Raw genomic sequence first — 14,858 nt, forward strand, 5'->3', positions numbered from 1 at the left:
TTTCTGTGTTATATTTAACCTCCAACATCATGCCTGGGACAATGTATGGCCAAGACAATGAGGGTCTAAACAAGTCAACCACAGAAAATTCACTGAACTCATCAGTATCTTTATGAAGCATTTATGGTAAGGAAATTTTAATCACGCATTCAAACTTTGAAAAGGTTTCAAATTACAGGAAAAATGCAAGAATGTAATCCACAACGATTAAACAGTGAATCCATGCTTAACTGGGGGTCTAACTTTGAAATTATGTTGCAAATGGTGTTTTTTGCTGATTACTTCAACATAAGCATGCTTATAAGTGTTTTCTATGTAGAAATTTGCTGTGGCATTTGGGTTGCCAAGCCTAAGCCTAGCAACCCTGGAAGTATTTTGGAGCGGGCAACACCACTTCCTAAAGAATGACATGGTGAGAATGTCCCCAGTCTCTATGGTAAAGACCACTGAAACTGGAGTTCTAGAGAGTTGCTCAACCTTGACCGTTTACGCACTGGAGGATTCATGCCAGGCTGCAGGCTGGAGTTTTAGTTGTGGCAGGTTACCCCACCTCTTCCTGCACCCACACGGGGGAGCATTTGGCCTAGTGCCCCTCATCTGCCCGATTTGTGCTCCTGCATGGGAGCTGGGGCAGAGAAGTTCCCAGTGCGTAAACGGTCTAGGTCTTTATCACGAACCATATGCAAAGTGCAGCTGTGAAGTCTTTCCCCAATTCTCCAACATAGGAATTACATGACTCAGGCATTTCACCAAAAGTTAGTGTATTGAAATAAAGACATACAGGCGATCACTTGCCAAGGCAACCCGTGGAACACAGAAATTGGCTGTGATAAAGCACTGAGGTCAGATCTAGGTTTTATACATACTCAAGTAGCGCCCCCCCCCCCACTTTCTAGGAGCATGGGAGAATTGTTTCCCATGGGGGAAATCTTTGATCCTAGCTGGGTGCAAATGCTGGAGACAAGTGGGCTGGGAGTGCCTGGCCATCTGGCTGCATCGGAGCTAAGCAAATCCACTTGTGGCCTACGGAGATCAAAGGGGGCAGGAGGAGTACCTGACAGTCTTCACCTGGAAGTGATATCACTGTGTTGAGTGCTTTCCCCCCGATTTCCACCTGCCATTCTATGGAGGGAGTACTGGGGGGTGCAGAGTGGGTGCCTGCCATCAGTAAGCCTAGTGACCATTGGGAGGCCAATGGAGAGTCCTCCTTTCTATGGCACAGGGCAAAGGAACCACTGGTTGGTGAACTGTTTGCTGAAAGGCTGAGGAGATGGAATCTCTCTAGTAGCAGTTAGGTGACTGGGATAAGGAAAGGATGCCGAGTGAACCAGTTACCCTTTATTCATTGATTAAGCACAGAGTTGGAAGGGACAATGAGGATCATTTATTCTCATCCCCTGCCAACATGGGAACTATAGCTATAAAGTCCATGACAAGTAGGTATTCAACCGATAGTTTAACCTACCATTGATTAAAAAAAAATCCACCCCCTTGCCGTGGAGTTTCTTATTTTATTATTTATTTATTTACTTATTTATTTATTATATTTATATACCGCCCTCCCCGGAGGCTCAGGGCGGTTTACATAAGAACAAAGAACAATACATAAAACGGTCTATAAAAACATGTGCATAACCTTACAATAATAATAACTAATAGTTGTAACCATAGTTGTAACTGTCCACGAACTCTTCCATAAACTTAGAAGAAAAATAAGGATGTATTGACCCGTAAGTGTTGAGTAGTCTTCTGTGCAAGCACACCCTGGACTTTGCTTTCACAGGCTTGCCATGGAGAAGAGCTATGAAGCTTTAAAACAATGTTTTTAGATCCCAGGAGTGCTCCTATTCCCTCACAGGGGAGGCTGATGTTCCCACCCAAAAGTCACATGATGTAGACAGGGCAAGCACTCCTCCCTCAGTTCCTCATTGCTACTGCCTCTGGGGAGGGTGGTATATAAATATAATAAATAAATAAATAAATCTGTAAGCATGAACCCACAGTGTGGAAAAGAGGAAGGGATGTGTGCCTGTACAGAAGATCGCTCCATGAACAAGTTACCTGCAAGTGCAACCTTGTTTTGATCTTCGTGGCTTTTGTGCAGTCTTACATGGAAGAATCGCAAGATCACTAACCAATGATGGTTGGTAGAGTGCTAGAAAAGTTAGGCTAGCAAGCAGTGCTAAACATAGCAAAAAAGGCTTCTTTAGTTAGAAAAAGAGTAGAGACTCTGTAGGAGCACTCTGAGGAAAAGAAAGTCAAATGATGAAGAGAGGGCTGAACTGCTTAACTTCTATTTCTCCTCATTCTTCTCTTGTGAGGGAAATAGTGATCAATGTGGCAAAAACATAAAACAACACGGAGGACGGGTATGGTGGCCTAAGATCACTGCTGGAGCAGTCTACAAATACCTAGTTTCTTTAAATGAAACAAAGTCTTCTGGGCCAGATGAACTGCATCCAAGGGTACTGACACTTCTTGAAGAACAGCTGAGGTGCCAGATTATTGGAGGCGGGCAAATTTTGTCCCCATCTTCAAGAAAGGGAAAACATCTTAGTAACCTGTCAGCTTGGCATCTATAGCTGGCAAAAATTTGGAACAAATAATCAAAGTTGGTCCTTGAGCAGCTGGAACAGAGAGCTGTGATTTCTAAGACTCAGCATGGGTTTCGCAAGAACAAGTCATGTCAGACCAACCTGATCTCTTTTTTTAAAGAAAGTGACTACCTTGCTGGATCAGGGGAATGCTGTAGACATAGTTTGTCTAGATTTCAGTACAGCTTTTGATGAGGTTCCATATGATATTCTTGTTGACAAGTTGGTAAAATGTGGTATGAATCCTAAATGTCAGGCGGATTGATAACAGGTTGACAGATCATACCCAAAGGGTACTTGTTAATGGTTCAGCATCCTCTTGGAGAACAGTGACAAGTGGAGCACCCCAGGGATCTGTCCAAAATTCTTTTGAATTAATTTCATCCAATTGGTTCTGGTTCGACCTTCTGGGATAACAGAAAACAACTCTGCTCTGTCTTCTATGACAGCCCTTCAAGTATTTGAGGATGGTTATATCACCTCTTAGTCATCTTCTCTCCAGGCTAAACAGACCAAGCTCCCTCAACCTTTCCTCATATGATTTGGTCAGCAAACCCCTCACCATCTTCGTGGCTGTCCTCTGCCCAAACCTGAACACAGTACTCCAAGTGAGGCCGAACCAGAGCAAAGTAAAATGGTAACATCACATCGTATGATGTGGACACTATACTTCTTTTAATGCAGCCCAAAATCCCATTTGCCATTTTAGCTACCGAGGCACACTGCTGACTCATGTCTAATGTATGGTCTACTTAGACCCTTTTCATACATACTACTGCCAAGACAAGTCTTGCCCTCCTATTATGAGTGAATATAATTTTTCCTACCTAAATGAAGAACTTTGCATTTATCACTGTTGAAATTAATTTTAACCCCGTTTTCTAGCCTGTGAAGATCATCTTGCATTCTGATTCTGTCTTAGAATCATAGAATCATAGAGTTGGAAGGGGCCATACAGGCCATCTAGTCCAACCCCCTGCTCAACGCAGGATTAGCCCTAAGCATCCTAAAGCATCCAAGAAAAGTGTGTATCCAACCTTTTCTTGAAGACTGCCAGTGAGGGGGAGCTCACCACCTCCTTAGGCAGCCTATTCCACTGCTGAACTACTCTGACTGTGAAAAACTTTTTCCTGATATCTAGCCTATATCGTTGTACTTGAAGTTTAAACCCATTACTGCGTGTCCTCTCCTCTGCAGCCAACAGAAACAGCATCCTGCCCTCCTCCAAGTGACAACCTTTCAAATACTTAAAGAGGGCTATCATGTCCCCTCTCAACCTCCTTTTCTCCAGGCTGAACATTCCCAAGTCCCTCAACCTATCTTCATAGGGCTTGGTCCCTTGGCCCCAGATCATCTTCGTTGCTCTCTTCTGTACCCTTTCAATTTTATCTACGTCCTTCTTGAAGTGAGGCCTCCAGAACTGCACACAGAACTCCAAGTGTGGTCTGACCAGTGCCGTATACAATGGGACTATGACATCTTGTGATTTTGATGTGATGCCTCTGTTGATACAGCCCAAAATGGCATTTGCCTTTTTTACCGCTGCATCACACTGCCTGCTCATGTTTAGTTTACAATCCACAAGTACCCCAAGGTCTCGTTCACACACAGTGTTACCTAGAAGCGTATCCCCCGTCCAGTAGGAATGCTTTTCATTTTTCTGACCCAGATGCAGAACTTTACACTTATCTTTATTAAATTGCATCTTGTTCTCATTTGCCCATTTTTCCATTGTGTTCAGATCTCGTTGAACTCTGTCTCTATCTTCCGGAGTATTTGCCAGTCCTCCCAATTTGGTGTCATCTGCAAACTTGATGAGTAGTCCCTCCACCCCCTCATCTAGATCATTAATAAATATGTTAAAAAGTACCGGGCCAAGCACCAAGCCCTGAGGTACCCCGCTACTCACCTCTCTCCAGTCTGATGAAACACCATTGACAACAACTCTTTGAGTGCGGTTCTCTAACCAATTCCCTATCCACCTGACTATCTGTAAATCCAGATTGCAGTCCTTCAATTTATCCATCAGAACATCATGGGGAACCTTGTCAAAAGCTTTACTAAAATCCAAGTAAATGACATCAACCGAATTTCCCCGATCCAGCAAACCTGTTACTTGGTCAAAAAAGGAAACCAGGTTGGTCTGGCAGGACCTGTTGGAGACAAATCCATGCTGACTTCCTTGGATCACCAAATTGTCCTCCAGATGTTTGCAGATCGCTCCCTTTAATATCTGCTCCATTATCTTCCCCACAACAGAGATCAGACTCACTGGTCTGTAGTTTCCCGGGTCATCCTTCCTCCCTTTTTTGAAGATCGGAATAACATTTGCTCTCTTCCAGTCCTCCGGGACATCTCCAGTCCTTAAAGAGGTTCCGAAGATGATGGACAAGGGCTGTGCAAGTTCTCTGGAAAGTTCGTTGAGTACTCTCGGGTGCATTTCATCTGGACCAGGGGATTTGAACTCATCCAGTGCAGCTAAATCCCTCTCGACAACCTCTCTATCCATGTTAACCTGCAACCCAGACACTGTCCTTTGGCTATGGCCATCTCTAGATGTGCCTAAACACTTTGACCTGTGGGAAAAAACAGATGTAAAATAGGCACTAAGCCTTTCTACTTTCTCTGCATCTTCCGTTAGAGTTTGTCCATCCGCACCCAACAGTGGGCCTATTGCCTCCTTTACTTTACGTTTGCTCCTCACATAACTGAAAAATCTTTTCTTGTTACAATGGGCCTCCCTGGCCAATCTTAGCTCACTCTCAGCTTTGGCCTTTCTGATGATTGATCTACAGTGCCTAGTAACCTGTAGGTACTCTTCTTTAGAGCTCTGTCCTTCCCTCCATTTCCTGAACATTTTCCTTTTCTTTCTTAGTTCCTCTTGAAGTTCTCTGTTCATCCAAATAGGCTTCTTAGAGCTCCTGCAGTGTTTTCATCTTTCTGGGATAGTCACTGATTGAGCATACAATAGCTCCTGTTTGAGTAGCGCCCACCCTTCACATGCTCCCTTCCCTTCCAGCATTCTCGTCCATGGTATGACACTCATCATGTCTCTGAGTTTATTCACGTTTGCCCTACGAAAATCCAACATCCGCGTCTGGCTACAAGCTTCCTTGGCTCCCCATCTCAAAAGGAATTCTATGAAGACATGGTCACTTCCCCCTAGGGTCCCCACCTCCTTCACCTCATCCACCAACTCTTGCCTGTTGGTCAGTATTAAGTCCAGTATGGCTGAACCTCTTGTGGGTTCATCTACCATTTGATAAATGAAATTGTCAGCCAGGCAGGTCAGAAAGTTGCATGACTGAGGACGCTTTGCAGAGTTTGTTTCCCAGCACACATCTGGGAAATCGAAGTCACCCATGATGACAAGGTCCTGCTGCTTGGATATTTTCTCAAGCTGCTCACAAAGTGCAGCATCCACATCCTCTCGTTGGTCAGGCGGTCAGTAGCAGACACCAACCACCACACTGTTTGTTTTTCCCTCGCTTATTTTCACCCAGATGCTTTCCACTGTAGATATGCTCTCCTTCACTAGAATTTCCTGACAGGTAAGCCCTTTCCTCACATACAGTGCCACTCCTCCACCTCTTCGATCTATTCTGTTTTTTCTGAACAGTTCATATCCATCCACCATTACATTCCAGTCATGAGAATCATTCCACCAAGTTTCTGGGATGCCTACTAGATCATACCTTTCCATCAGCATGAGAAGTTCCAGTTCTTCCTTTTTATTGCCCATGCTTCAGGCGTTAGTATAAAGACATCTGAATCCTTTTACTTTTGGTTCCCTATGAGCTGGCCTTGCCGGTTGGGCTGCCCCCTATCGTTTTCCTTCCATACACTCCCTATGTTGATCGTCTCCTTCCCCTTGTGGCTTTAGTTTAAAGCTCTCCTGATGAATCTCCCCAGGTTCCTGCCAAACACATTCTTCCCCAGTTTCGATAAGTGCAGTCCATCAGGTGCTAGTAGGCCTTCCTCAAGAAAGCCTATCCCATGGTCCCAGAAACCAAATCCCTCCTGCTGGCACCAAGTACGCAGCCAGTGATTCACCTCCATTATCTTCCTCTCCCGACGCATTCCTCTTCCCTTGACAGGCAAGATTGAAGAGAATACCACTTGTGCCCCCATTTGCTTGAGCTTCCTCCCCAGATCTTGATAGTCTTTTTTAATAGGAGCGATGGTATTCAGGGACATGTCATTCGTTCCCACATGGACCATCACAAATGGGTAGCGATCCGTAGATTTGAGGAGTTTGGGCAGCTGTTCTGAAACATCTTTAATTTTCGCCCCTGGAAAGCAACACACCTCTCGGGTTAGGGGGTCTCGGGCCCAGCCACATGGCGATCCGTTCCTCTTAGCAGGGAGTCTTCAATTACCAATACTCTCCTTTTTTTTTCTTCTCAACTCCATTTCCTTCTGTCCCCCTGGCCTCTTCCCAGGAATTCTGGGAGAGTTCCTGACAGAGCTGTTCCTCAGTGGAACAGGCTTCCTCGGGAGGTGGTGAGTTCTCCTTCTTTGGAACTTTTGAAAGCAGAGGCTAGACAGTCATCTGGCTGAAATGCTGACTTTATGAACTTGGCAGATTGTGAGTGGGTGGGCAGTCAGGGATGTGCCATTATTTGTCTCTTGTGGCCCTTCCTCGTATGCCCATGGAATTACTAATTGCTGCTGTGGAGATATTTGGTGGAGGGATCACTTGGGCATGAAATTGGGGTCACCGTGCATGGACATGTAGGTTTGAGTTCCTGCATAGTGCAGGAGGTTGGACTAGAGGTCCCTTCCAGCTCTATGATTCTATGACTAACCTAGTTGCAGATGCTAGGCCAAACAAACAACACATTATATACCTAATGAACAGCATGCCGGCTCATGGCGGTTCACTTGATAGAAACAACAGTAAAATTACAATTTCTAAGGAGCATAATCCAATCTATTCCCTCCCAGCTCCACTCCCAGTATACACAGCCCACCAACGTTGAGAGGGGGCATCTCATGTCCTAGATAGTCAGGGCATCTGAAGGAGCGAGTCAGATCTTCTATAGCCTGACCTCAACCAAATGCCTGGCAGAAGAGCTCTGTCTTGCAGGCCCTGTGGAACTGTGATAACTTTGTCAGGGCCCTCAGCTCTTCTGGGAGCTCATTCCACCAGCTTAGGGCCAGAAAAGGCCCTGGTCCTGGACTTATTGTGATCTTCCTTCTTGGTGGTCTAAAGGGGGACAATGTCTCATGCCTGGGACAAAGCTCCTCCTCTAGGTGGCAGGGTCTAGAGCTCTTCGTGATCCCTGTTGAAGAGGGGCTTCTTCCAGGATTCTCCAGTTTGTTTAGGAGCAGTGCATGACAGACCCAGGGCCAGTCAGAATCCCGGTAAAATTCCAATGACAGGACAAATTAGACTGGCCCATAGTAAGTGAAACAAATCTGTTCTCTAGCAGTCCTCTAGCTTTCATCCCCAAAGTGGGAAGAGCTTGTTCTTCTTTTTTTTACTCAGATCCCAAGAACGGGAGTGGCACAGTCTGGATGTGTGGTGGGCTATGTTTATCTCAAGAGGAATCAGTCCTTCAGGGGCTCTCTTTGTGTCTCTATGGGAAGGTCCTCTATGGGAAGGTGTCCACATCCACTTTCAGCTGATAGATCAGGGGCTGCATCATTGCGGCTTACAAGGCAAGGGGGGAGGAACTTCCCCAAGAGGAATTGGCTCATTCACTGAGAGGGGCAACAACCTCAGCTGCTTATAGAACTTTCCCCTCACTGGGAAGTATCTGCAAGGAGGTCCATCCGCTCTTTTATAAGGGACTATCGGATAGACTAGTAGGCTTCAGGCAAGACAGCCTTTGACATATGGGTTCTGCATTGGGCTGCCCAGGGCCTGAGCCCCCTGCCCGCCATTTCTAGGTTGCCACCTGCTTCTGGATTGTTAAGCTTCAAGCCTCAGGGATCTTTTTTAATTACGAAAGGACTGGAAGCTTTTCCTCGGCTTGGACTCCCTTTTCTTATAAGGCAAGGTCTTCTTTTTGTTATTGTCCTCTACCAAATACTTATCCATCCCTTCCCCAAAGAGCAGCTTGCCCCTTAAAGGGGACGCCAGCCACCTTGGATCTGCCTCCCACATTCTAATCCAAGTGTTTCTCCTAGCTGTGACCCTGGATGCCACGGCTCTTACTGTCAGCTGGTGTAAGTGCTGTAGGGTGCTCCCGGGAGGTGGAGTGGGGAGGTAGAGACCCCAGGCTATTGGCTCATCCTGCAAGGCATCATCTCTTCCTGCCTCCAAGGAAAGGGTATTTAACACTATGTAATCCTCTGCGCAGGTTTGGGAACTCCCCTGTGTCTATATTTCTTCATTGGGGCTGGGCAAAAGAACCCTAATTGGGCTGTTTGGCTATCACCTCAAATAGGCCCCATGGGACATCAGGGAGCTCTGGGAGAGGAAGAGGGAAGTGAGACAACTAGAGCGAGTGTGGCGGAAAACTCGTGACGAAGTGGCAAGGACATCCTGTTGCATGCTTATGAGGGCGTAGGAGATGGCAGTGAAGGCGGCAAAACGTGACATTTTTGCCGCAGAAATTGCGTCTGCGAGTTCTCGCCTGGCACAATTGTTTAAGGTAGTTTGGACTCTTAATGTCCTCGAGGGTGGTGGTGGGGGGGGGGAAATCTTAGTCGGCTGGATCTTAGCTGTGAGGCATCAGTGAGCTTTTTCGCAGATAAAGTCTTGTCGCTCTGCCAGGACCTTCCCACCATGGTTGATACAGATAGGAAACTGGAGGCTGCCTTTGGAGGTGACATTTGATGGCTCCCATTAATCAAAGTGGACAAGTTGCTGGGGTTGGTGAGGGCAACTACTTGTCTCCTTGATCCCTGTTTGCTTTGGTTGCTCAAAGAGGGTGGCTAGTGGATAGGAGGTCAACCTCTCCTTTTCTATTGGAGGGTTCTGAGTTGCTGAAGGGAGTGGTGGTTCGCCCTTTGCTAAAGAAACCATCGCTGGATCCGTGGGACCTGGCCAGCTGCCACCCAGACTTGCAGGAACATCTTGGAAGGCCCATATCCAGCCTGTGCTGAGGCAGCTGCACTGGTTACCAGTTGTAGTTTGGATCAGGTTCAAAGTCTTGGTTCTGACCTATAAGGCCCTTTGCGGTCTGGGTCCCACATACCTTAGGGACTGCCTTTTGCCCCCCAAAGGGCTTTATGCTGCGCTGTCCTATTCTGTTGTGCCTCATCTGTGGCAGAACGCTTGCTAATGAAGCAATGGTTTCTTCTGGGTGATATGTCACTTCCATGGGTGTGGCAGGGGGGCATGGCCAGCTGACATAATTTCCGGCATGCCTCGAAGCCTGAAAAAATGTTCAGTCAAAAGACTGAGAAAGGCTGCTTTCAGGTATCACTACACTGATTTTATTTTGTTGCTAAAGACTAATATTTCTATCCAGCTGGAAGATACACACAGAAAAACAGGAAATGAGAAAAACTATGCTTCTTTGTTTTTTCATCTTACCTTATACACCACGGTTGCCATAAATTGTGGGTACGGCTGCTGGTTAGATAAAAATTCTCCAATAACTTTATTCATTACATCTTGTGGAGGGAAAAAGTCATCAAGAAACTGAGGGAGTATCCGAGCCACAACCCTGGCTTCAAAGGGAAATCCTTTCCGGACCCTACAAACAAAGGGCCAAAGAACATGCAGTCAGTTGCTTGCAGCGTTCATCAGTGTCCCCTCTGAGCACTGCCCTGGAGCGGCCCCTCATTGACACAGGCAGCCCTGCTGGGCTCCAGTCTGGGGCTGTGCAGGGTCTTGCATGGCCACTGCCCCCAAAACACAAGCGGAAGAAATCCCGATCCTTCTCAGGAACAGAGAGCCCAGGGCAAGGGGAACAGGAGAGCTGAACAAGGACGGGGCCCTCGAGGTAAGGCTGAAGGCAGATGGAATTACGGATAATTCCCTCTTAGCTGGACAATATTATTATTATTATTATTATTATTAGATTAATTTCCTGCCACTCCCTGGGTAGGCTCGTGGCGGGTGACAGTTGTCTTAAAAACCCCAATTCAAACCCCATTAAAAGACATTAAAAATCATAACATAACATGGTGGCAGCCAATCACAATCTACTCCCACCTACCAAGGCGATAGAGAATGGGGGAGGTGATGTATACTTCAGACCCTTGGGGGGGGCAACCTCGCAGACCCCAGCCTCAGCCATAAACCTGGCGGAAGAGCTCCGTTTTACGGGTCCTGCGTAAAGCTGACAAATCCTGCAGGGCCCGCAGCTCACCCGGGAGCTCATTCCACCAGGAGGGGGCCAGGAGCGAAAAAGCCCTGGCCCTGGTTGAGGCTAGGCGTGCTTCTCTAGGGCCGGGAACGACCAACAGATTTTCCCCTGCAGAGCGCTCTGTCACATGCTACTTGCTGAGTTACAACCTGGAAGTTTCCACTTGCATAGACTATAGTTTTTAACTAGTGTTGTTTTTAACTAGTGCTGTGTAGACTATAGTTTTTAACTAGTGTGCACGGTGGCTTTGCCCTTCCTTTGAGAGGAGGAAAGAAAGACCCCGTTTCTCAGCCTGGCTGCAAGCCCACCCAGGAGCCTCTGGACAGCAAGGACTTTGACTGCACATTTTTGAAAACTAGAGGAAAATAAAATGAAACTTCCTAGCATTTTAACTAATATTAACCTCTGTTTTCCTTTAAAAGCCACCATTTCTTACCTGTCAAAAAGAACAGAAACACGCTCCATAGCCACAATTACAGACTCGCTATCCGGGGCAGCTGGATTGTGATCCGTAACCCTTCCTGGGCTGATCTTCTCTTTTCCTAAAGGCAAACAGGATCGTTATACAGAGTTAGGAGTGGTTGTATAGTCAAGCTAGGGGGGGCTTTTTAATGTTCTTCTATTATATGCCAAGAAAATCCTGTCCATTATACGAGCAGGGCAACTGGCCATGTTAGCATAAAAGAGTTCAGAGGTGGCCTGGCCACCCCTGCTCCCTGCTCTTACTCATGTGTCCAAGCACCTTCCATTTCTCCTTTTGCTGGCTGAAACTCAGCTATAACTCAGCTATATTGTTGATTTTTGTCTTTCCTGGTTAATTCCTGAGCTTCAGATATTTCAGAATTGCTATTCTCTTGGGCAAGTTAAGCAGCACACAGGCCTGTTTGGCAAAGAGAGACGTGAACGTGGCCTGTTTCCAACTGGCCCTGGCGTCAAGCAGCCTGACTGAGGGGTCAGTAGCTCCTTGTGACCAGCAGGCTGAGCCATAGGCAGGAAGACACCAAGAGGGGAAATGAAATGGAGAGAGCTTGCAAGGAACACCCACTCACGGACTCGGCTTCATAGAACTCAAGGGGCTGGTCATGTTTACCTTGGAAGTGAACTACATGAAAACTAAGGGGGAGGATAAAAACTAATAGTCGAATACAATACTATTTAACAAAAGGTACAAGCTGACATCCAGTGGCTATTATTTATTCAAATATCTATACTGCCCCTCATGACTTGTCTCAGGGCGGTTCACACATAAAACCAGGAAAATACACCATTTATCATATGACAGAGTTACACATAAGAAACATCTGTTCCCTCGTAATAAAACAGTAAGGGGTGTTGGGGTGGGCTGTGTCTGTGATCAAAACTCCTGGATCGGCCCCTTGGCCCCAGATTGACAAGCGGAGGGGCCAATCAGAAGGCGCAAAGTGCCTTCTGATTGGGCCCTCACCAGGACAGACCAGAATTCCAGGGCAATCAGGAGACATGGCTGCCAGTCTGCTCCTGACCACTGCAGGGAGAGGAGGTCAGCAGGGCTGCCAAGAGGGATGAGAACAGAGGCTGCGCCAGCCCTTTTCGCCCCAAGGCTGCCCTAACTGTCATGTCCAACTGTGAATTGCCTCAGAACCCTGATGGAGCTGGCAGGAGGTCCCCCCCCCCCCAGGCCTGCTGCGAAGGAGCCTCTGACAGGCCCTGACAGAGGGGAAGGAGGCGTTTCCGAGAGCAACGCAGGGCAGCCTCAGGGCCTTCCTTTTGAGGGTGGGGAACTTTCCCCTTCTGCCAAATGGTTGCCTGACAGGGAAGACACAGAAAAGCCCCTTCTCACTTAAAATACTGCTCTGGCCGGAGGTTAGACACAGCCAAGCCATTTCTTCTTTGCAACCCTCTGCAGATTTGAGGCCACTGCACAGCGTTATTCTGTAGAGGAAACTGGCTCTTTTGTCTCCTGTTTCATCTGCACAACAACCCTGTGCAGTAGGCCTCAAGTCTTTCAATTCAACAGCAACCTGTGTGGTAGGCCTTAAATGTTTCTTCTCTACCACAACCCTCTCCAAAGTAGCCCTTTCTGCCTGGGGAGCTGATCTTTATACTCTGCAGGTGAGCTGTAATTCCAGGAGCTCCCCAGGCCCCACCTGGAGGTTAGCTACCCCTGGGTTGGAAATATTCCTGGAGGTGGGACTTCAAAATCATACAATGCCTCAGAGTCCAGCCTTCAAAGGAGCCATTTTGCCTGCAGTTGGGAGGGAGTGGTGCAGTTGTGTCCCTCCTGGGCTATAGGCTATGGCCAGCCCTTACCAGCAACTGTTTGTATTCTGGGGCACAGACAGGCACATCAGCATCAGTCCTGTGAATCTAGAAAGTGCAGGAAGATCTAAATGAATATTTACAGCCTGAAACTGTGAACAGTGAACAAATAAATGGCTGGAGACACATGAGAACCTTACTAAGGTCAAGACTGCTGTGCACAGAGAGTCTTCCCTGTGAGGCTCGCTACCCCACCTCCCTCATTGGAAGTCTGCTATGGGGAGAGGAAGGGAAGACTATTGGAAAATGCTTTGAGACACCTGAGGCCTGCTGGGTCACTGCGGCCCAGACCTCTCACAGCCCCACATCCCTCACAGGTTGACTATTGTGGAGAGACGAACGGAAAAGGTGTTTGTCAACCGCTTTGAGACTCCTTTGGGTAGTAAACAACAGGGTACAAAAATCCATTCTTCATTTTGTTGTCTGTGGCCTAATTCACACAAGAAGGGAAATAATGCAGAACTGGGGGGAATTGGTTGCCATGCAATCTTCCCCTAAGAAGAATCTCCAGTCTGATTTTCCCTTCACATATCTGAAGACATTCCCTACATCAAAGTGTGGCACAATGTAGCTAGCCAACATGTTGGCGTGTGGTTAATGCATCTGCTGATGGTTCTCGTTGGTGCACTGAGTTTTCCACTACGTTTGTGGACATGGGGGCTGCTGAGCTACACGGAAGCAGCACCGACACCAGGGGGTCCCTACCAGCATTCCACTCTACTATCCACCAAACATAAAGCTGAGCATCTAAGTGTTGTAGCAGCACAGCTGTTCTCAGGCAACATGAAATACTCCCCGAAAGCAGTCCTGCAAGGGTGCTTGTGAATGGTTCATAGAATCATAGAATAGAAAAATAATGTTGGAAGGGACCTCCAGGATCATCATTGTGAGTGTCCTGCACTATGCAGGACACTCACAACTGCTTAACTACCCACAGTGACACCAAGGGGAAGAGGCGGGAAATAAATAAATAAATAAATAAATAAATAAAACCATCCCACAGCAGCAATGATCAGTTCCCTGAGTATGCAAGGAAGGGCCACAAGAGACAAACACTGGCACATCCTTTCCTGCCCACCCACATATAATCTGCCAAGTTCATAAAATCAGCATTTCTGTCAGATGCTTTAAAACTTCCAAAGGAGAACCCACCACCTCCTGAGGAAGCCTGTTCCACTGAGGAAGCACTCTTAACTGTCAGGAACTTCTTCCGGAGGGAGGTTGAGACTTAGTTGGTCTTGCATATCCAGGGAACTGCTGATTGCTACTGAGGGATGGTAGGTGAACTTCCTCCAGGCTATTCCTCCAAGCTTCCTCCAGGATTCTGGATATTTTTGGTCTGTGGGGGGGGGGGAATCACTGGGGCATGAAATCAGTGTCACTGTGGGTGGGCTGGTAGTTGTGAGTTGTTGCATTGTGCAGGGGGTTGTGCTAGATGACCCTGGAGATCTCTTGCAACTCTAGGATTCTATGATCATGGACGTTCCCAGAAAGGATTGTCCACAGGAAACAAATACAGCCGTGGACCGTCTAGTTTGTGGAGCAGGTAAAGAAGCTAAGGGCCTTTCTGCCATCACGTTGTGCCCCTGCTTCTCCCTTGAGCGAGGAGGACGAGGGAAGAAGGAGGGCAACATAAGCACCTCTAAAAGATGGGAAAGCAATTTAAACTCTGGGATTAAGGAAGCGCTTCAGAACTATC

At 47.1% G+C, this 14,858-nt stretch overlaps 1 protein-coding gene across 3 annotated transcripts in view; it reads right to left on the minus strand.

Moving 5' to 3' along the window:
- The window catches only part of HTT (huntingtin), a 241,735-nt gene that overhangs the window by 4,716 nt on the left and 222,161 nt on the right, over window positions 1–14,858 (minus strand). For all 3 annotated transcript variants that reach the window (XM_077301601.1, XM_077301602.1, XM_077301600.1), the window contains 2 exons: window positions 11,298–11,403; window positions 10,084–10,246 (listed from right to left, as the gene is read on the minus strand). In XM_077301601.1, coding sequence (XP_077157716.1) covers window positions 10,084–10,246; window positions 11,298–11,403 — 269 coding nt within the window. The remainder of the gene's footprint in view (window positions 1–10,083; window positions 10,247–11,297; window positions 11,404–14,858) is intronic.

Source organism: Paroedura picta, chromosome 10, assembly GCF_049243985.1.
Source record: "Paroedura picta isolate Pp20150507F chromosome 10, Ppicta_v3.0, whole genome shotgun sequence".
NCBI lineage: Eukaryota > Metazoa > Chordata > Lepidosauria > Squamata > Gekkonidae > Paroedura > Paroedura picta.